Genomic DNA, 24,075 nt, shown 5'->3' on the forward strand with positions numbered 1-24,075 from the left:
CATTTTTTAAAATGATACTTTTCAGATATTTCAGTCGAAGGAAGAAATAGCTCTTCTCCTAAGATGGAATCTGTGGTTTGGGAATGTGGTTGATCAACTTGATATGTTGGCCAAATGTGCCCCATGTAATAAAATGAAAAGAAGAGACAAGATGATGTCATTTTCCCATATTGTGAAACCAAAAACAAACGCCTTTTGTGAGACCAAGCTAACAAACCTCTGACGGTGCGAAGAGTATTTAACTGTTTGAAGAATTTAACAGTAAGATACAGAAGAAGTACCTTCGAGCTGAGACCTGCAGGTGTATAAATATCTAAAATACATATTGAATAGGGCTGATCATCTGAATCTCGTTCAGACCCAGGAAGGATGGCTATGACTTGGATTGTCTTCTCTTTTTGGCCCTTGACTGTGTTCATGGGGCATATAGGTGGTCACAGTTTGTTTTCTTGTGAACCCATTACCTTGAGGATGTGCCAAGATTTGCCTTATAATACTACCTTCATGCCTAATCTTCTGAATCATTATGACCAACAGACAGCAGCTTTGGCAATGGAGGTAAGACTTGATCTATTCTTTGACGTATCTTAGTAAATGACTCTTGTGTTGTCCCATCAGCCAATCTAATGAATGTGTTTGATAAACAACAGGAAAATAATATGCTATTTTAAATTATATCTTATAAATTTAAAAATGTATATGTTTTGCTTCAGACTCTAATAGATTGAAGAATTCACATTTGGTGAATGTTACTCTTATATTTTAGACATTATACTTTTATAAAGAAATTTGAAACATCAGAACATGGGAGATAGTAGCCATTCAGAAGTTTAAAATTTAAGAATAACTCCCAAGCAGTGAAAAAGTTTTTGTCAAAGTGAATTATCTGTTCTTGATCTCTCAGAATTTTAGGAAAGTTTGCTGCCTTATTTGAATTTTCCAATGGTAATTCTTCAGACATTTCTTAATTATTTTAGTTTAGAAACTATTTCAAATTTAGAAACTATGGACACATTAATTGATATAGTTAATAATAGGTTTAAATAAGGGTATATATGTCTATAATGGTTTTAGAATTGAGAACAGGGATATATATGCCAGATAAGAACTAGGAGGCAGTAAGCAGTGGTGGTAATGACCATAGGCTTTGAGGTAGACAAACCTGCGTTTGAATTCTACCTCTACCACTTTCTAGCTGTATACTTTGGCCACGTTATATGAACTTTCTCACCATAGTTTCTTTGCTTGTAACTTAGAGACTTCTGTGAGGTACAAAGTGAAAATCCATGTATAGTACTTGGCACATAGTAAGTACTCTATAAGTGATAGCCTTTACCGTTAATTCATGTTCTCATATTAACGTGGCTACATAATATAATTTAGAGGGAATGTTTGATACATTAGTCTTCAGCCTATTTCCATAGCGCTTTCAGCAAATGGAAGCCTACATGTTTTGGAATTCTTCATTTTATAATAAAACTGAAAAGTTGGTCATTTTGAGGGAGACTAACCTAAGTCTGAGAAAATTTGTAAGATTATTATTCATAGATTTTGAAATGAGGGCATCTTACATATTCCAAATATTTGAAAATGCTGTAGAGGTTGAACAAAACATTTTTTGCTTTTCCTCTGAGTACACGAGGTCTAAGTGGTTGAAGAGAGAGATTTGGTATAGGCTATCAGATTAGGATATATAAAAATGGGTATTGGTTTAATACAGTAAGTTGGTTCCAGGCATGATAGTCTTGCTATGTATTAAAGCTATCAATTTCTCACAGAAAATTGAATTAGAAACATTTTTATTTCTGGTATCATTTTAAATCATAACTCCTTTGGGAAGCAAATAGGTTAATAAGAAGCAGGTCATAAAGATGTTTGTCCTGACTTGGGTTCAACTTTTGGCTCTGCCATGTAGTAAGTTTAAGACTTTGGACAGGTTACTTAACACTCCTGATCTTTGTTTTCTTCATTTGTGAAAAGGCAGTATAATGATATACCTTGAAGGGCTGTTAGGATTAAATAAGAGATTTATGAAGTAGCTAGCACAATGCATCATACACAATAGGTGATTCGCAAATATTAATTCTACTCCAAATTCCATTTCTAAATCATCTAAAGGGAAGTACTAGAAACACCATGTATTTGCTCCAGTGAATTTGCATCCTTCATTGTAGGTTCATGGGGCATTCATTCATAGTGATAGCATGATAGGCTCTCTCTGACTTCTCAAATATACACAAGTAGTCTAGATGTTTCAGTGACAATGGGGTTGCCTCTGTTTGAATTTCAGACGTTGACATTCTAGGGAGAGCACCTAAGTGAGTAATAGTTTCTAAGAGAAGGCTGTAATGACTTGAAGTAATGTTGGGAATAGTTGCATATTGCATGTTCGTCATATCAGGACAGTGATGCCACTGACAGAAAGAATAATCAAACACCGTTTGAGAGTGTAACGTTTCTTTAATAGCAAATGACTTGGAAACTTAGCAGACAACACAGCCTGCTCAGTGCTGCTGATGACTCTCTCCACCTCCATCCCTCTACTGATCCAGGAACCAGCTTAGCAGGCACAAGTAATTGGAGGAAACCCAGCACATTCTTGAGTGTTTGCTGTGAGACTGGATGAATTCAAAGACAGTTTCCTAGGTGTAGCATCTTTCAGCAGGCCCCAGGCTTTAAGCCTGCCTAGAGTCGATTCCTTTTTTCTTTTTTTCTTTTTTTCTTTTTTTTTTTTGAGACATTCTCTCACTCTGTGGCCCACACTGCAGTGCTGTGGTGCAGTCATGGCTCACCACAGCCTCAACCTCCCAGGCTCAGGTGATCCTCCTGCCTCAGCCTCCCAAGTAGCTGGGACTGCAGGTGTGTGCCGCCACCCCTGGCTAATTTTTTTTGTATTTTTTTAGAGACAAGGTTTTGCCATGTTGCCCAGGCTGATCTCGAACTCCTGGGCTGAAGCGATCCACCCACTTGGGCCTCCCAAAGTGCTGGATTATAGGCGTGAGCCACCGCGCCTGGCTGGAGTCCGTTCCTTTACAGTTTTGTGAGTTAAAATGAGTGCCTGGAACACAATGGTATGTGGGCAGTAAGCTAGATTAGCCACAAATAGGAGAAAGAGCAGAATCTGGGTTATTTTAAGTTTTATTCACAATCAACAAGTTGGATGTTCTTACATTGTGTCCACAGGGTACATACTCTGTACTTTTATTGAGATTGGGACATGTTTAAATGGATAAGTGTCAATCCATTAAGTTAGAAAAGAAGATTCTTGCTAATATGTTTATTTCTTTATCTCTGCCTTCCAAAACATGCACATCAATATGCAAACACACATGCTACATTTTTCTAAGTTGTTAACTTGATGTTCTCTTTTCCCCCTGTGTATGAGTAGCTTTTGATAGGAAAAAAATTCTCACTTCTGAGCCTTCCAAACCATTTTGAGCTGTCCAAATTGCTAAGTAAATTTTTGGGAACTGTTCAGCATGGAGCAATAATCAACAAATGTCAGTAGCAGTCTTTACCGAGCCACCTATTATCAGGTATTTACGACTCTAGTGGTAATAAAAGAGATCTGGGCAGGCTTTTCCTCATACTGAATAATTGAACCAAATTGGCTAGGACGGGAACAGATTAGTGGAAGAAGCACTAGAATAGGGATAGGAGACTTGTGTTCTGTCACTAACTAGGTTTGAGACCTCTTTGTGTTGATTTCCAATAGGAAGTAAATTTTTTCTCCTGCCATTTTATAGGGTTATTGTTAAGATCAAGTGAGATAAGTGGCATTTATGTTAAAGAATTTTGAAAAGTTAAAGTGCTGTGTGAATACAGAGCATTCTTCTTTGTTGCCTGTCACCCTGTTTTTTCATTTCAGTTAGTGTGTGGAACGAGCAATCTTTAATCTCTTTGGGAGGTTGATTGCTTGCTCCTCCCCACCCCGTATATAGAGGAAAGTAGGCCTCTCTATAGGATAATCAGAGGAAAAACTCCTGGGATGGTTTGTGTTTGCCTCCATTTCCTGTTTTCCTTTGTTGTTCTCATTAAAGATTTTTTTGTGATTTAAGGTTTTCTTATAATGGGAGCATGGGAAGCTGGCAGTGAAATAATCCTAGTAGGAACACAGAGCCTAAAAGCCTGAACATCCTGTATCTTTTATGGTTCATTAAGAACAGAGTATGTTTCAACCAGTTTCTCAGTTATCCAAACTCAAATTTGAGCTTTTTACTAAAAAACTTTATTATGGAAATTTCCATTATATACAAATAGAATAATATAATGAAGTGCCGTGTATCCAGCATCCAGCCTTAAACATTACCAACTCGTAGCTTGTCTTGTTTCATTATCACTGCACGCCCTTCTGGGTCACCTTGAAACAAATTGCAAATATCAAAATTTCATCCATAAATATTTTGTTATATACCTCCGAAAAGTAAGGTCTCTTTCAAAATATATGAACACAATACCTTTATTCCTTTATCAGTGTCAAGTATCAAATTAATGTTCAAATTACTCTTGCATATTTCACAATTTTTTTTCATATTGGCTTTTTCTATTCAGGGTTCATACATTGCATCCAATTGATATGTCTCTTAAGTATGTTTTAATTTATAGGTTTTCTTTTCCTGTTCCCCTTTTTTCTTGTAATATATTTATCTTATAGAGTTTCCCATAGTCTTTATTTTGCTGATTGCATCCCTGTGGTGTTGTTTACCATGTCTCTGTCTCATTTATTTTTGTAAACAGGCACTGTAGAGGCTTGATTAGACACCAGTTTGGTTTTTTATTGTTGTTTTGGAAGGAATACTTCATAGGTAGCTAACATACTTCTGCCAGGAGCGCATAATATTAAGTTGTTACTCTTTTTATAAATATTAGCAGCCATTGATGATTTCCTAGACCAATAGTTTTGTTAGGGTTTTGCAAAATGGTGATATTCTAATTCTGTCACCCTTTTTCATTTCTTAGCTGGAATATTTGGAAACTTCTCATTGACTATTGGATTACTTTCATGTACAGTTTATATAAGAAAGATAGGATAAGTGCTTGCATGTTCCCCCTTTATTAGTTTTTAGAATAATTAGTTGATTCTCAAGCATCCATCAAAGGTGACCAGTGAGGGTTGTTTTTGTTTTTTTTTTTTGGTTTAAGTTTCATTGTGAACTCAAGGATTTTTTTTTTTTTTAACATATTTGATGTTTTAAATCTATCACAGTGATTATTGAGGCTCAAAATATTCCATCTTTGGTAGTGGGAACCTCTACATGGTAGCTCCTGAGTGTTTTGTTTTTGAGACAAGGTCTTGCTCTGTCACCCAGGCTGGAATGCAGTGGAGCAATCATAGCTCACTGTAGCCTGAAGCTCCTAAGCTCAAACAATCCCCCTGCCTCAGCCTCCAAAGTAGGGACTACAGGTACATGCCATCATGCTTGGCTAATTTTAAAGAACTTTTTTTTTGTAGAGGCAAGGTCTCACTATGTTGCCCAGGCTGGTCTTGAACTCTTGGCCTCAAGCTATCCTCCTGCCTTGGCTTCCCAAAGCACTGGGATTACAGGCATGAGCCACTGTGCCTGGCCCTCTTTAGTGTTTTTGACACCACCCTAGTGGTGTTTAATAGTTTCTTTTCTTTCTGGTGTGATTCAAGCTCGCCTCATAAAATTCCACGTCAAACCCTGAATCATCAGTTTCTCTAGGAAGCGCAGGTTCCTTTTATTTGGAAATGATGCTTAAGAGATCACTATCTGGGTGCTAAGCCTAGTGATACTAAGTCATTTTTAGGCCTTTTCATGAACACAGCTAGGGAATACTTTTTTTTTTAAGAGAAAGTCCATCATGAGTTTATATTGATACTTGCAATTCAAGTAATATTACAGGTTGTTGTTTGTTTTTGAGACAGGGACTTGCGCTGTCACCCAGGCTGTAGTGTAGTGGCACAATCACGGCTCACTGCAGTCCTAATCTCCCAGGCTCAGTTAATCCTCCTACCTCAGCCTCCTGAGTAGCTGGGACTACAGGTGCTTGCCACCATGCCTGGCTAATTTTTGGGTTTTTTGTTTGTTTGTTTGTTTGTTTGTAGAGACAGGGTTTCACCATGTTGCCAAGTCCAGTCTCAAACTTTTGTTCTCAAGCGATCCACCTGCCTTGGCCTCCCAAAGTGCTGGAATTACAGATGTGAACCACCATGCCTGGCCATGGATTTTATTTAGCATCTTTAAATTCATTTTTGTTTCTCTACTCTCTTATCCTCAAGTTTATTATACACATACATTATATAGTTTCAGAATAATATTAGCAATATTTTTACTAACAATGATTACAGCAAGCAGTTTAAGATTTCCTTATACTTCTTTTTGTCCTTTAGGGACAAAGATTTCTTTATACTTCTTTTTGTCCTTTAGGGATGTATATCAGCAAGGATGTACAATCAAATTATTGTGTTTTAAGTCACTGAAATGTTTTTTCTTCATGTGGTTAAACACAATACACAGTTAGGGTTCATACGTTTTATTTTGATTTTGAGGAATGACTTTTTAATTTTTTAATTTAAATTTATTTTATAATTATACTTCAAGGTACATTCAGAGAAGTCTAGTTTCTATCCCTCTGTCACCTCTATCTTATTTTTTCCTTCCACCTAAAGGTAGCCATTTTAAAAAAGTTTTTATCCTTCCATTTAAAAACCTTAAATATAACACATATAAAATATTTATATATCTATATTCTTTCACCTTTTTTATACAGTTATAATGTTTGTTTTCCCCACATTGGTTTTTTTTCCACTTAATATATTTCGGATATTTCATAGTAGCATTTATAGATATTCCTCATTTTAAAATTTTTAAAAATTGTAAGATATGCATAATACACTTATGTAACATAATTACAATTCCATCTCCAGAGTTTTCTCTTCTTCCAAAATTGAAAATCTACGCTCATTAAATAACAAATCAGTCCCCATTTTTTCTTCTCCCCAGTCCCTGGCAACTACCATTTTACTTTCTTTGCCTCTGAAGTTGACCACTCTACGTATTTCATATAAGAGGAATCACACAGTATTTGCCCTTTTGCAACTGGCTTATTTTATTTAGCATAACGTCCTCAAGGTTCATCAATGTATCATGTGTTGGAATTTTCTTATTTTTTTAAGGCTGAATGGTATTCCATTGTCGGTATATAACACATTTGGCTTATCCATTTATCCATCAGTGGACACTTGGGTTGTTTCTACCATTGGAGTATTATGAATAGTGTTGCTATGAACATAAATGTACAATCTGAGTTCCTGCTTTAAATTATTTGGGGTTTGTAGTCAGAAGTGGAATTGCTGGGTCATATGTTAATTCCATGTTTAATTTTTTGAGGAACTGTCAAAGGGTTTTCCATGTGGTGGCACCATTTTACATTTCCATCAGTAATACACAAGATTCCAATTTCTCCACATCTTGGCTAACACTAGGTATTTTCTGTTTTGTTTTTGTTTTTGTTTTTTGTTTTTTGTTTTTAATAATAGCTGTCTTCATGAGTATGATGACATGATCCTTATTTTTTTATAGCTAAATTTTACTCCATTGTATTGGATATACAGTATTATTCATTCAGTCCCTGTTGATGGACACAGGAAACAACTGTGTTTCTGGTCTTTTACTGTTATAATGTTGCAAGTGTGTTTTCACATTTTGACTAGTGTATTTTTGGGTTAGGTTCCTAGAAGTATAAATGTATGTGTTACTTTCCTTGATATTGCCAGACCTCTCTATAGGGGTTGTACTATTTTGCATTCCCACTAATAATGTGTGAGAGTATCTGTTTCTTCACACCTTTACCAGAATAATATGTTGTCATGTTTGTTTGTTTTAAACCAGTATGATAGGTGGGAAATGGTGTCTCAGTGATTTTCATCACCTACTTTACAGAGACAGAAACACCTTCATAATTATTGATACATGAGGGTTCTTAATACCAGCAAGAGTATGAAATTCAGAGACAAAGCAGTTCAAGCCCAAGTTTTGCTGCTTATCAACTGTGGACAGTAACAATATAATATCCATGTACCATCATTAGAATAGAATTGGTTATAAGGATCAAACGAGATATGTGAAAATTGCTTTTTAAAATAACAGTGGACGGGGCGTGGTGGCTCAGGCCTATAATCTGAGCACTTTGGGAGGCCGAGGCGGGCGGATCACCAGAGGTCAGGAGTTGGAGACCAGCCTGACCAATATGGTGAAACCCCATCTCTACTAAAAATACAAAAATTAGCCGGGCGTGTTGGTGGGCACCTGTAATCCCAGCTACTCAGGAGGCTGAGACAGGAGAATTGCTTGAACCCGGGAGGCAGAGGTTGCAGTGAGCTGAGGTCATGCCACTGCACTCCAGCCTGGGCGACAGAGTGAGACTCCGTCTCAAAAATAAATTAATTAAATAAAATAACACTGCCGGCAAGGCACGGTGGCTCATGCCTGTAATCCCAACACTTTGGGAGTCTGAGGTGGGCGGATCACTTGAGGTCAGGAGTTTGAGACCAGCCTGACCAACATGGGAAAACCCCGTCTTTACTAAAAATACAAAAATTGGCTGGGCACAGTGGATCTACGCCTGTAATCCCAGCACTTTGGGAGGCCGAGGCGGGCAGATCACGAGGTCAAGAGATCAAGACCAGCCTGGCCAACATGGTGAAACCCCATCTCTACTAAAAATACAAAAATTAGCTGGGCGTGGTGGCGCGTGCCTGTAGTCCCTGCTACTTGGGAGGCTGAGGCAGGAGAATAGCTTGAACCCGGGAGGCGGAGGTTGCAGTGAGCCAAGATCCCGCCACTACACTCCAGCCTAACGACAGAGCGAGACTCTGTCTCAAAAAAAAAAAAAAAAAAAAAAAGGCCAGGCATAGTATCGCGCGCCCGTAGTCCCAGTTACTCGGTAGGCTGAGGCAGGAGAATTGCTTGAACCTAGGAGGCAGAGGTTGCAGTGAGCCGAGATTGCGCCGCTGTACTCCATCCAGTCTGGGTAATGGAGTGAGACTCCATCTCACAAAAATCAAAAATAAAATAACAGTGCCAGTCCTTGCCTAGAGGATCAAATCCAAAGCATAATAGACATTCACAAATTGGCTTCTACTTATTTAGCATTCCTTAAGTCTTTCAAGTCTGTAAATGCCATCTCTGCCTGGAAGGCTCTTGTAGTATCCCCTTTGGTAATATCTTAATTTTCAAGGCCTGGTGTGGATGTTATTTCCTTGTGAAACCTGGGATGCCTAGAAATTAGTGACTCTCTTCTCCATACTCACCAGTGTGTTTTATATGTACCTCTGTTTTTGTGTGTATATTATTATGTTGGAATTGTTGACGTTTTTATTCCTTCTACTAGAATTTAACCCCTTGAAAGTAGAGCTTGTCTTTATTCATCTTTGTATGTCTAGTACCCGACACAGAACCTTACACGTAGTAACTGCTAAATAAATGTTTGAATTAATTCATGAACTTTATAAACCCTAAATCCCTTAGAGGTGGCAGTAGTAATTGATTATGGTTTTACTGCTATACCTAAGCTCTTAATCTCCTAGGGTTATAAATAGTTCTGTGGTTGGTGGGGATGGTGATGGTAATTCTAGTACCAAGGTTACCACATACTTTTGAATACTAGTATTTTACTTTTCTTTTTTTCTTTTTCTTTTTTTTGGGGTGGGGGCAGAGTGTCAAAGTGACTTGAATCCTTCAACATTATGTGTTTGTATTTATAAGTGGTGTAATTAAGCAAAGAAAGCAACACAACTTTCTCATCTCTAGGCCTTTCATGTTTCTTCTGCATGCATATTCTCCATCTTTGCTTATCAAAATTCTGTTGTACTTGATCCATTGTTAGGTTGAAAAAATAAAGTAAAGTAGATAGCAAAACATTAGTATGGTATCATCCTGGTTTGGTTGAAAAACATATATGCATGTTCATTCAGAGTGAGTGATCTGGTGGGATTTTCACCAGGACCAACATTGGTTGTTGCCGAATTAGTAGTTTGTGTTTTCTGTTCTTCATTTTTTTTTTATACTTTTATACTTTAAGTTCTAGGGTACATGTGCATTTTCTGTTTTTTTCTGTAAGGAACACATTATGCTTTTAAAATAGTAAAACTAGTAAAGAAATTTTATTTTTAAAAAATTTCAACTGTCCTTTTTTGCTCAGCTCCTGGTGCAGGGTCTAAGATTTAGTATTTATTAAATATATTTTGATTGGATAAGTACAATATTGGGAAGAACTTGGTAAATACCGCAAAAAAGCAAAGTGCTAAGGTGATTCAAAGAGAGAATATGTGGAAGGAGTCATGGAAGGCTTCAAATTGCAAATGGTATTTAAATGAACCTTGAAAGACAGATTTTTTTACTGTGGTTTTTATTTTAAGAGAATAGTATAATGTACCCCCATATAACAATAATTATTAACATTTTATGGATAGGCTTTTTAGAAAATGAAACTTCTTTTATTACGTTTATAGAATTCATGGTGTTAATCTTTAGAATACATGCATTATCAAAAATTTACTTTCTTTATTATTTTTTGTTGAGATTAATATTAATAAGGTGGTTTTCCCTAAACAAACATCTAGCAAAGTGGCCTAAGAAGCCTGGTGTGAGGAGAAACCAGCCAGGAATTAAACGTCTAAATACAAGTAGTAGATAATTGCATTTAGTCATTTCAGACTTTAGGACAAAAAAATAGCAGCTTCTGAAATTTTTAATTGATTTTCTTGTGTGACAGATCACTATAAAGTGATTTACTTGTCTTAAATTATTAAATACGTTGGAATTTGGTTTGTAAAGCTTTATCTTTTGAGACTTAATTCAGAACTGTCCATGATATTGGAAATATTAAAAGTTTACTTCCTATAGGAAAGTCAGATTTATGGACCTCTCTGGGAACTCTGCTTTGACTTATGAAAATACATATTCCTCTGTGATAATGAGAAATTTCTGTAAAAAACTCACGGAAAAAGTATTGGAAGGTATTTAATATGCTATCACAGAACATTTTAAAAAATTAAGATTTGAACAGGAAAATAAATCTATGGGATTAAAGACGTTTTTACAAACCTAGAGTTTTTTGGTTTTTTTTTTTTTAATACAAAATAATTCTTAAAGTTTGGACCTTTTCTCATTAGGCATTTTATTGTTACAGAAAGGGGATTTTTAAAAGGTGTCATTTTTGTCACAGTTATTCTAAAAAGTTGTTTTTGAATAATTTCTCATTCTAAGGGATCTGAAATAGCCATTTTTAAGTTTTCAAGACCATTCCACATTTGGTTTTATATTTAGTGAATTTAGTCATAATACTCCCAAACCCCATAGGGTACAGTTTCTATGGTTACCAGACCCTTTGTAGAGTGACAAAGGTTGGAATTCTGATTCTCGTGAGTCAAATTTTGGCCTTTGACTGGGTCCCCTCTGCACATCCTTGCTAAGCTTGGGCTGTTGCTATGCTTGAAGGCTTGTCAGCTAGCAGGTTCCTATGGTAACAGGAATGGAAATTTGAAAGAAGAAAGAGAATGGTGGCACAAAGGCTTGGTTGATTTGAATTTGAACAAAGAATGGAAGGTTCCCTGTAGTGCACCTTTGTTGTAGAAACCAGAAATTTAATTTTAGAAAGTTACTTTCCAGTTGTAAACTTCCTATACCCTGGTCTTGATTTAGTGAACAAAAGTATTATGGTTTAGGGAAGTACTCAATAAGAACCTTTATAATTCAGTTAGCTAAAGTTCCTTTTCTATACTTCATAGAGCTTTCATAGTATTTCTTATGTTATACATTTGTTCTCAGATTTTTAGTGTTCAGGCTACCTCATTTAATTTTGATTTTGCTGAGGTCAAAAATTGTTAAGGTTAAAAAGAAATCAGGGCAATTTGCTTATTTGAAAAATATTAATATTTGTATTTGTTTTTATGTACCAGCTTTATTGAGATATAATGTGAGTACAGTAAACTGCCCTCATGTAAAGCATTCAGTTTGATGAGTTTTGACAGATCCTGTGAAACCATCACCACAGTCAAGACACAGAGCATTTCCATCACCTGAAAAGCTTTCTTGTGCTGCTTTGTAGTCACCCCGCTCTCTACTGCCTGCTTCAAGCAACACGGATCTGCTTTCTTTCATTATGGATTAGTTTCCATTTTCTAGAGTTTTGTATAAATAGAATCATGCCATATCTACTTCTTTATGTCTGGTTTCTTTCACTCAGTATAATGATTTTGAGATTCATCTGTGTTTTGTTTTGCTTTTTAAAAACTTCATTCCTGTTTTAAAAACTGTCTCACTTGGCAGTTGAGAACAGAGAATTTAGCAGGGTTCCTCCTTATGCCCACCAAGTAGGCCTGCTACAGCTCTATTAACTTGCACCTATTCCCCAATCCCTTTCAAGCTATCATTTATTAATTGTGTTCTGTATGCTAACTTTATCTTTTTACTTATGGGTTATTAAGACCATTTTACAGAAGAGGAAACTGAAGCTTAGAGAGATTTAAGTACAACAAATTTGTTAAATGCAAGGGCTCTGGATAAGAATGCCAAGATTTGCCTTAATCCTGGGTCTATCTTTGTAGTTGTGTGATGTTGGATAAGTTACTTAGTTTTCTATATCTCATTTTCTTCACATGTATTGTAAAATGAGTTCATAATAGTAGTACTTACCTTATAGGATTGTTGTGAAGGTTAAATGAGATAATATGTGTAAGGCATTTTGAACAGTGCTTGTGTTAGCATTGGAATGTATCCAAGTCACAAAGCACCAAAGTATGTTACCAGTGGCAGTGAATCCATACGGGTCTGCAGCAACCTCAGTTCTTGTCTCCTCAGAAGAATTCAACTGAGGGACGTAAGGCAGAGTGGGAGACTGAGGCAAGTTTTAGAGCAGGAGTGAAAGTTCAGTAAAAAGCTTTAGGGCAGGAACGAAAGGAAGTAAAGTACACTTGGAAGAAGGCCAAGCGGGTGACTTGAGAGATCAAGTGCACGGTTTGATTTGACTTATGGTTTTATATGTTGGCATACTTCCGGGTCTTCTCCCCTGAGTCTTCCCTTGGGGTGGGCTGTCCGCATGCGCAGTAGCCTGCTAGCACTTGGGAAGGGGCTGCATGTACAGTGTGTTTACCGGAGTTGTATGCATGCTCACTTGATGCATTCTTCCCTTACCAGTCTAGCCTTCCTAGAGGAAGGTCATACACCAGTAAAATGCTGCTGTTTTGCCTCTTAGCATGTTTGAGCCCACTCCCTCAGCTCCTGAGATCTTATCGGGAAGCTGCTGATCACCAATTTCAGGTTTTTCTTATCTGTTGGGAGATGGCCTTCTCTGACATCAGCTGAAACCAATTATTATTTTAGAGAGGCTTGAACATCAAATATTTTCTTCCATTTTGTTGGTTGTCCGTTCACTCTCCTGATAGGGTCCTTCCATACACAAAAGCTTTTATTTTTGTTGAAGTCCAGGTTGCCAATTTTTTTCTTTTCAACTTGTGCCTTTGGTTTCATATCTAAGAAACCACTGCTAAATCCAAGGCCATGGAGATTTGCCCCTGTGTTTTCTTCTATGAGTTTCGTAGATTATGCTTTTATACTTAGGCCTTTGATAAATTTTGAGTTGATTTTTGTGTATAAGGTAAGGTAAGAGTCTAACGTTATGCTTTTGCATATGGATTCTCTCTCGTTCAGTATCTTTTGTTGAAGAGACTTTTTTCCCATTGAACAGTCTTGGCATCTTTGTTGAAAATGAATTGGCCATACATGTGACGGTTTAATTCTGGACTCCTAATTCTATCCCATTAAGCTATATGTCTATCCTTATCTAGTAGACACTTTTGATTCCTATAATAGCTTTGTGATAAGTTTTGAAATTGGAAAATATGAGTACTCCAGTTGGTTCTTTTTCAAGATTGTTTTGGCTATTCAGAGTCTCTTGTAATTCCATATGAATTTTAGGACCAGCTTTTCCATTTCTGCAACAACAGAAGGCCGTTGGGATTTTTGAAGGGATTACACTGAATCTGTAGGTCTCTTTTGGGAGTATTGCCATCTGAACAACATTATCTTCCAAACCATGAACACAGGATGTCTTTCTGTTTATTTAGGTCTTCAGTTTCCATCAACAATATTTTATAGTTTTCTGACTTACATGACATTGGATAAATTTATTCCTAAGTATTTATTATTTTTGATGCTCTTATAAATGGAATAATTTTTTATAATTTTCTTTTCTGTTGGTGGTTTTTAAAATTTTCATTGATCTACTTGGGTTTATATCTACAGTCTTATTATTTGATTTTAATTTGTTCAAACTATTTTGCATTCTTTTTTTTCTCTCTTATCTTGCCTTCTTTTTATCGTTTGTTTCCCTCTCTATTACTTTGTTAGTTGTGCATTCTTTTATTGTTTACCCTAAAAATTATGATATGTACTTTTGACTTATAATATTCTAATAGAAATAATTACTTCAACCGTTCCCCCATTAATGCCCTTCTGACCGTCCACCTTTTCCACTTTACTATAATGCATGTTAATTTTACGTGTATTTTAAGATGATATTATTTTTGTTGGCACAGAGTATTCATTTATATTTTCCCACAGTCATCCCTTTTGTTGCTATTCATTTTTAATTTTCATCTTAGATCATTTCCCTTCTGTCTAAAGAACTTTCAAGCATTTCTTTTAGTGCAGTTTGCTGATGGCTAATTTTTCTGTTTTTGTCTGTCTAAAAGTGTATTTGCCTTCATTTGTAAATAATATTTTTACTGGCTAGAGATTATAAGTTTGCAGTTATTTTCACTCAGCTTTTTAAATAAGCCATTCCATTGTTATCTGGTTTTCTGAAGTCAACTCTGAAACTTACTGTCGCTTCCTTGAAGGTAATATGTCTTTTTTCCACTGACTGCTCTTAACATATTTTTCTTTGGTTTTCAACCGTTTAAATAAGATACGCCTAGCTGAGGTTTTCTTGTATTTATCCTTCTTGCGGTTTGCAGAACTTCTCAAATCTGTAAGTAGTTGTCTTTAATCAGTTTTGGAAAATCCTTAGCCATCATCCTTGTGTATATTGCCTCTGCCCCATTCTTACTGATCTGTCCTTTTGAGATTGCATTTACATGTGTTAGATCTTTTTTGTGTGTTTTACATGTTTCTTACCCTCTTTTCCATATGTTTTGGTCTGTGACCTTCTTTCTGTTTGAATATTTTCTATTGCCTTGTTTTCTGTTTTGCCAGTCCTATTTTCTGATATCTCTAATAAGTTCTTAATTTCAGTAATTATATATTTCAATTATAGAATTTTAATTTGATTCTTGTAATAAATTCTAATTTTCTGATGAATTGTTAATCTTTTATTGAAGATATTAGTCATAGTTATATACAGTCTTGTCTGTTTAATAGCTGGATCACCACATTTTTTTATTTTTTATTTTTTGGTTTTCAGTTTTATCACCCTGTCTCTTGGGATGCCCAGTAATTTTTTACTAAGTGCTAGACATTATAAAATATTAGTGAGGTTCCAGATACGTTATGTTGCTATATAAAAGATTAATCCTCTTACCTGCTTAGCACATAAATGCAATTAGCACTTTATTTTTATTTATTTATTTATTTTAGAGACAGGGTCTCACTCTGTCTCCCAGGCTGAATGTAGTGATGTGATCATAGCTCACTGCAGCTTTGATCATAGCTTACTACAGCCTCGAACTCCTGGGCTCAAGTGATCCTCCTGCCTGTGCCTCCCAAGTAGCTGGGACTACAGGCATATGCCACCATGCCTGGCTTTTTTTTTTTTTTTTTTTTTTAACTAGAGATAGTCTTGCTGTTTTGCCCAGGCTGGTCTCAAATTCCTGAGCTCAGGTGATCCTCCTGCCTTGGCCTCTCAAAGTGCTGAGATTACAGCCGTGAGCCATTGCGTCTAGCCAGCAGATCACTTTAATTCAGTCAGTAACTGAGCTGAGTAGAGGCTGCATTGCAATGTTGGTAGGTCTCTCCCTCTGATTTGTCTCTGCTACTAGGGTGTAGTCATTCAGGACTTCTCAGCAGGAAGTCTGGTATGTTGAGATGCTGTGCAGAGGTTGAACTGTAATTCATGTCTCTTTAGACTGATAAGACTGCCAAAATCTCTACTCTGTTCTCTTTCTGCTTAGCTTCTTAGCTTCCTTCCCTGTGTAGCTTTAGAATTTTCAGATACACACAGGGAAAACTGGCTCTGTGTTAGGCTCAGTCCTTCCCACTTCTTCTCATGTAGATCTTGTTTCTTTAGTTTCCCATTTTGTCTCTATAGCCTCACAAGACCACCTACAGCTCTGCTGGTTTCTCAGTTTCTCCAGCACAGCCTAGGCAAAGCTTGATTCCTAGCCTCTTGTCTTACGCCCAGTTCAACAAATACCACCTTTGAAAAGTGGCTGTACGTATCAGGCTACCTGTTTGTGCTTTCCTGCTCTTTGAATTCTTATTCCCTTTAAAGTTCTTTAGCAGTTCTCCAGTGGCTTTAAATAGATAACTTAAAACTTTTTTTTTCTTTTTAAGTCATTCTTGATGGAAACATTGGTCTAATACAGAGTACTCTTTCTTAGAAGTGAAAGTCATAGATAGTTTATTGTTATATGTCAGTTATTATATTCATTTTATAGTTCTTTGACGTCAGTTTCTTTAAGTGACTCTTGATTTTCTAATTGTATTATGTATAGGAGGCTCTGGAAAATAATATACATCAGTGCAGAAACAAATTGATTCATCCACATTTGAAAGGCCTGGTGGTAAGAATATCTCTAACCACTTCAAAATCAGCAGTGACTCAAACTATTATATAAATAAATGCAAAAAATATTCCATAGTCAAAAGCCCAGATGCACATCCTTGGGATATTTTATCTGTTCCTGTGGTTGAAATGATTATTTTATTTTGGTTTTATGTTTGGGGCTGCTATTTTTTTTCCTTAATACTAGCTTACAGCATTAGCTTTGTTTACATCATGTGATTTCACAGTATAAAAAATTCTGTTTAAAATGTGAAAAAGGCATGGTGGCTCATGCCTGTAATCCCAGCACTTTGGAAGGCTGAGGTGGACAGATCGCTTGAGCCCAAGAGTTTGAGACCAGCCTGGGCAACATGGCGAGACCCTGTCTTTACAAAAAATACAAAAATTAACCCTGTGTGGTGGTGCGTGCCTGTAGTCCCAGCTACTCAGGAGGCTGAGGTGGGAGGATTGCTTGAGCCTAGGAGGCAGAGGTTGCAGTGAGCCGAGATCCTGTCACTGTACTCTGGTCTGGGTGACAGAGCAAGACCCTGTCTTTAAAAAAAAAAAAACAAGAAAATTTGAGCCCAAAGTGAGAGACCTTGCCCCGCCCTCAATGCCTAAATTACTACTATATTACTATTTACCTTCCTCTCCTTCTCCCAGTTTTTCTCCTATTACTTGTTGTCCTCCCTCCTGTTGACAATTGTTAATTGAAGAAGATTTAGAAATTGAAATACTTAAAGGAGGCCAGGTGTGGTGGCTCACACCTGTAATCCCAGCACTTTGGGAGGCTGAGGCAGGCGGATCACTTGAGGTCGGGAGTTTGAGAGCAGCCTGGCCAACATGGGGAAACCCATCTCTACTGAAAACACAAATATTATCTGGGCATGGTGGTGCATGCCTATAATTGCAGCTACTCGGGAGGCTGAGGCAGGAGAATTGCTTGAACTTGGGAGGCGGAGGTTGCAGTGAGCCGAGATCATACCACTGCACTCCAGCCTGGGCGACAGAGTGAGACTCCATCTCAAAAAAAAAAAAAAAAAAAAGGAAGAAAGAAAGAAATACTTAAAGGAAGAAAACGAAAATTTTCTTGTAATCCCATCACCAATCTAGTCACACTTTTGAACATTTGGTGCATGTCTTTTGTGGATTTATTCTTTGTAAAATGGATGTTGTCAGTGGTTCTCAACCCTGCTTCTTCATCAATATCACCTGTAATACCTAAAATATACTTATAGATTCTGGGATACACCTCACATTTAGCTAGATTAGGATCTTCAAGGGTAGGGCTAGGACAGTTTCGTTTAAAAAAACAAAAACTCCCCTTCAGAAAATTTTAATAACCCTCAGAATTTTCTTATAATGAAAAAGAGAATGTTGCAGTATTATAGAAAGCTTTAACTTTTATACAGCTCTTTAACTAATTATTCAATTTTAACTTTTCCCTAGCCATTCCATCCTATGGTGAATCTGGATTGTTCTCGGGATTTCCGGCCTTTTCTTTGTGCACTCTATGCTCCTATTTGTATGGAATATGGACGTGTCACACTTCCCTGTCGTAGGCTGTGTCAGCGGGCTTACAGTGAGTGTTCGAAGCTCATGGAGATGTTTGGTGTTCCTTGGCCTGAAGATATGGAATGCAGTAGGTGCGAAAATCGTAGATTTTCATGGATCATTTCTTATGTTGCAATATGTTTAAAATTACTTGTCGTCTTTTCCATCTGTTTTAAAAAACTTTTTTTGAAGTGTACATATTAGTCATTAATTTTGAACAGTTTTATGGCTTCACAATTGTTTATTTGCTTAGAAATTTGGAAGCACTAAATGAAAAAGAAAACATTTCTGTGAAGAAGTTTTTAAAAGACTTAAGAATTACATAATCAAGACAGTTGATTTTTTCCCCCTTTAAAACATTTTTTTCTGATTATGAAAATAGTGCTATTTGTGAAAAATTATACGGAGAAGAAAACCATTTATTACCTCATCATTGCGGGGGCTTAAATACCTTTATGATTTAAATATAGATTTGTAGGATAGTTCTGTCAGCTCTTTTTTTCTGTCAAGTATTAACATACCAAATCCAGAAAATGTCAAATACTTTTCAAATTACATGCAGTATATCGACTATAAGCATGTCTTAAAGTTTTGAGATTTATTAGACATTCTTAAAGTTTCATTTGAGTGAGCATTATTATTAATAATGTACCATATTTATTATGTAATAATGTTTTACCTATTTGTATTCTGAAATATTTCAAGGATAAAGAATAAGGTGAATAGTTGTGTATCTATTATTATCTAGATTTGCCCAATCTTAACAGTTTGTAATATTGGCTTCAGATTTTTTTTAAGAAATAAAACAATACAGGTAGAATTGAAGGTTTTTCCTTGTTATCCATCTTGAGCTTATTATCTTCTTTCCCTGCCAGGAGTGAGATAATCTTTATGTTGAATTTGTTTTAAAATCATTCCCACGTTTGCTTATATACTCGTACTACATATATGCATATCCATAAACAATACAGTTTTTGTGTATGTATCTATCTATGTTTGTACCTGTAACCTGTAGGTCTGGTACATTCCTTTTAATTGCCGTATAGTGGCCAATTGTGTTAATATCCTGCAGTTATTTAGCCTTCTACTGATGGTCATTCAAGTTGTTTCCAGGTTTTTGTTATTATAAGCAACATTCTTTTCTCCTTCATATTTAAAAATAATTTTGTTTGTTACCTGGCAATAGCTCTTGGAGGCGAGTAAAGCAGATGTTGTTACTCTTACTTGACAGATGGAGAAACTTAAGAAATAATAAATCCTGTACAGTAAGTCCTAACTTAACGTTGTTGATAGGTTCTCAGAATATGTGACTTTAAGCACAGTGACATTTAATGAAACCAATTTGTTTTCTTTTCTCTTCTCTCTCTTTTTTTTTTTTTTTTTGAGGTGGAATCTCACTCTGTCCCCCAGGCTGGAGTGCAGTGGCATGATCTTGGCTCACTGCAGCCTTCACCTCCCGGGTTCAAGCAATTCTCCTGCCTTAGCCTCATGGATACCAATTTGTTTTCTTACAAACATTATAACAAAATAACATTGAAAAAAAAACAGTGTTATTTAAGGACCTGCTGTATGGTTTCTTGCTTGAAGTCACAGTTTACAAGAACTGATCTACAATTTTAAATGAGGACTACTGTATTTGTTTCTTGTAGTCAATTTATTGATGTTCTGCTTTCTCATATTTGTCTATTTCTCACCTATTTTACCTGCCCTTTTGTTTAGCCCCATCTAACCATTCATGTCTTCTGTCTCCAGACACCTGGAAGTGTTTCTAGTCTCTCTTTTAGAAGTCTATAAATTGGTGTAAAACAATTATGAATTGCCTGGACAGGAACTCTTGTTTTATGCTTCTTGTATTTAATGCCTATTGTTTAGGTGTCTTTTTATTTTAATAGCTTATATATAAGCATATTTATTTTTTTAATTTGTTTTGATAGGATTAAACCTATTTTATGTCCTCATTATACCCTAGGATTGCCTAAATTTGAAATCTTAAATTCTGAAAAAGGAAACTTTCTTTTCTTTTCTTTTCTTTTTTTTTGAGACAGAGTCTCGTTCTGTCACTCAGGCTGGAGTGCAGTGGCGTGACTCGGCTCACTGCAACCTCCACCTCCTGGGTTCAAGCAATTCTCCTACCTCAGTCTCCTGAGTAGCTGGGTTTACAGGTGCCCACCACCACATCCAGCTAATTTTTGCATTTTTGGTAGAGACGGGGTTTCACCACTTTGGCCAGGCTGGTCTCGAACGCCTGACTTTAAGTGGTCCGCCCGCCTCAGCCTCCCAAAGTGCTGGGATTACAGGCGTGAGCCACCGCGCCCAGCCTCAAAGGGAACTTTCATAGCAACCTTTTTATCCTTTCATAGCTCTCATACTTTTGTGCCTACTATACTGGTTGCCTTGGTTCATTTGTGCTGCTACAACAAAATACCACAGACTGGGTAAATTATAAATAATAGAAATTTATTTGTCACGGTTTGGAGGCTGGAGAGTCTAAGATCAAGGCACAGGCAGGTTGTGTTTCTAGTGAGGGCTGCTTTCTGCTTCCAACATGGCACCTTGTTGCTGCATCCTCCAGTGGGTAGGAATACGGTATCCCCATGTGGCAGGATAGCAAGAGGGGTAAGCTCACTCTGCAGCCTCTTTTATAGGGACATTAATCCTTTAATTGTCCCAAAGACCTCACTTCGTTTTTCCCTTTTGGAGATAGGATCTCACTGTATTGCCCAGGCTGGAGTGCAGGGGCACAGTCATAGCTCACTACAGCCTCAAACTCCTGGGCTCAATCAGTCCTCCTGCCTCAGCCTCCCAAGTAGCTGGAATTACATGGGCGTGTCATCATGTCCAGCTAATTAAAAAAAAAAAAAATTTGTAGAGATGGGCTCTTGCTTTGTTGCCCAGGGAGGTCACAAACTCCTGGCCTTAAGCACTCCTCCCGCCTTGGCCTCCTAAAGTGCTGGGATTACAAACTAAGCCACTGCACTTGGCCAGGCTCTGCCTCTGAATACCACTGCAGTGGGGATTGTTTCATGAATATTCATGTCCCCCAAAGTTCATGTATTGGAAACTTAATTCTCAGTGCAGCAGTGTTGAGAGGTGAGACCTTTAAGAGATCATGAGGACTCTGCCCTCATGAATAGATTAATGCCATTATCTCAGGGGGGCATTAGTTATTGCGGGAGTGGGTTCCTGATAAAAGGATGAGTTTGGCCCCTTTTCCTCCCTGGCCCCGCATGCTCTCTCTCCCTTTTGCCATGGGTTGATGCACCAAGGAGGCACCTCCTTCCCAGATGCAGGCCCTCTTGACTTGGACTTCCCAGCCTCTAGAGCTGTAAGAAATAAATCCCTGGTTTTTATAAATTACCCAGTCTCAAGTATTCTGTCATAGCAGCACAAAATGGGCTAAGACAGCACCTATTCTAAAAATTCATGGACACCCCCAGAATTTTTATCTTTTTATCCTAAATAGACCCTTCCTGATCTCATTTGTTTCTTTATTTAGCTTAAATGTTGTTGTCTATCACTTGAAATAACGTGTCTGATAGCAGTTTCATCTCATCCCTCCTACTGTACTTATTTAGACCTCCAAGTAGACTGATTAATTTCTTACAAATTGATTATGCTATATATTTAATGATTCTGAAATTACAGCAGTTGTATTTTCTATTTGTAACCACTTGTCTTGGTCAGAAAAATTTCTGTTCATTTTCCTCAGCACTTGTGCCAAATCTGTATCACTTACTTTAAACTTGTATCTCACCTTTATTTCCTTCAAGCTCAGCCTGTCCTTTCCTGAAAATGATTCAGTCCATCATGTAAGAGAACTATTGTGATCTGTTATTTCTCAGACTGTTCCTTCTCAATTTCCTTCTTGGATCCTCCTTTTTTCTGCCCCTTGAATAATGGTGCTTCCCAGAGTTCAGTTCCTGTTCTCCACAGCCCTCCCTGGATAATCTCATCTCACCTATTTTCACTCTTATTTATATGCCGATGACTCCTAAACCTGAGTCTGTAGCCTCTCTCTGCAAAGCTCAAAACCTGCATATATCTAGCAGCTGTTGAAAATCCTAACCTATATCCAGTAGCCATTGGAAATCCTGGCCTCAGTTTGTCTCCACGACCTCAATTTTGGCATATGTAAAATTGATTTTACTTCTTGGCTCACTTTTTTATTCCCTGGAAGTATCTTCTGTTCCTACTTCATTGATCTTAACTCCCACATTCAAGTTATGCATTCTGTTGCTTTCACCTAACTAATTTTGTATCTGTCTCATTCTCACTGCCTTATTTGACTTTCATTTTGGCACATCTGGTATCCCTGCCTCCATTTTTGCCCCGCTCAAGTCTGTCTTTTACACTGCTCCTGGTTACCTTTCTGATTACTTGGGTTAGGCTTATATGAATATATTCACTCAACATTCATTAGTTCAACACACGTCAGTTGAATGTCTTTGGTGTGCTAGGCACTATTCTAGATGCCGAAGATGAGCAGTGAGCAAAACAGAGATCCTGTTCTTATGGAGTGAAAATTCTAATGGTGGTAGTAAATAAATAGAGACAATGTCAGATGAAAATGAATGCTAATAAGAACAAATGTGGTAGGTGATAGGGATACAATATAGGAGAGCAGAGGGATTCTATTTTCTATAGAGTCTTTGGAGAAGGCCTTTTTGATAAGGAGGCTTTGCACCAGGGACTTGAATGAAGTGAGAAGACAAATGATGATATCTGGGGGCACAGCGGGCTAGGCAGAGGAAACAGAGCAGCAAGTACAGAGACTCTGAAGTGGAACCACGCTTCCTAAACTCACGGAATAACAGGAGACCAAAGTGGTTGGAGCCAAGCGAGTGAGGGAGAATGGAAGGAAATAAGATCAGAAAAGTACTGGGGCTGAGGGTCTTTGTAGCTCTGGTAAGGAATTTGGATTTGACTCTCAGATGAGAAGCCATTCGAGGGTTTGAAGCAGAAGAGGCATGATCACAAACACAGGAGCAGCATATCTTTAAAGGAGTACTTTGGCTGCTGTGTGGAAATGGAGATCAATTGGAGGCCCCTCTAGAAGTCCAGGGAAGAAATATTTATGGCTCAGACCGGGCACCAGCAGGGGAGGAAATGAGAAGAGGTCGGTTTCTTGATATATTACAAAGTAGAATCACAGGAAATGCTGGTAGATTGTGATGTGTATATGAAAGATAAGGGACATCAAGGATAACCCCAAGGTTTTTGGCCTGAGCAGCTAGAAGTATAGAATAACCATTTATGGAGATGGGGAAACCTGAGGAGTGGAAGTCAAGAATTTGCTTTCAGAAGGGTTGAAGATTGAGGTGCCTATTAGATATCTAAGTGTATATGTTGAGTTGGCAGTTAGATATACAAATATATCCATAGATATATTAGTATTGGGTAACATAGGAAAATTGTAGTGTTTGCATGGTTTTAAATTTTATGTTAATGTTTATACACACACACACACACACACACACACACACACTCACACACACATTTCTGCAATGTGCTTACCTCTCCAGTCTCATCTCCTGCCACAAGTCATGCATACTTTATATTCCAGCAATAACAAACACACCCTGTTCAAACATCTATGCCTATGCTTATATTTGCTTACTAGAATGCTGATTGGCTTACTGCTAATACTGATTTAAAATCCTGTATTGGGGGACTGTGAAGTCTTTCATAATTCCTTCCCCTTATGTAACTAATCTCTCTTTATCATTAACATTTTTGTGCCTTATATAGATTTTAATTGCTAGCAGAGTGTCACACTACTGTATTTTGTGTATGTTG

General features: G+C 37.2%; 1 protein-coding gene across 2 annotated transcripts in view; it reads left to right on the plus strand.

The window, feature by feature from the left end:
• The window catches only part of FZD3 (frizzled class receptor 3), an 80,139-nt gene that overhangs the window by 8,447 nt on the left and 47,617 nt on the right, over positions 1-24,075 (plus strand). For both annotated transcript variants that reach the window (XM_002818953.6, XM_054561387.2), the window contains exons 3-4: positions 26-558; positions 18,175-18,371. In XM_002818953.6, coding sequence (XP_002818999.1) covers positions 370-558; positions 18,175-18,371 — 386 coding nt within the window. In that variant the 5' untranslated portion in view covers positions 26-369. The remainder of the gene's footprint in view (positions 1-25; positions 559-18,174; positions 18,372-24,075) is intronic.

The sequence above is a fragment of the Pongo abelii genome, chromosome 7, assembly GCF_028885655.2.
Source record: "Pongo abelii isolate AG06213 chromosome 7, NHGRI_mPonAbe1-v2.0_pri, whole genome shotgun sequence".
Lineage (NCBI taxonomy): Eukaryota > Metazoa > Chordata > Mammalia > Primates > Hominidae > Pongo > Pongo abelii.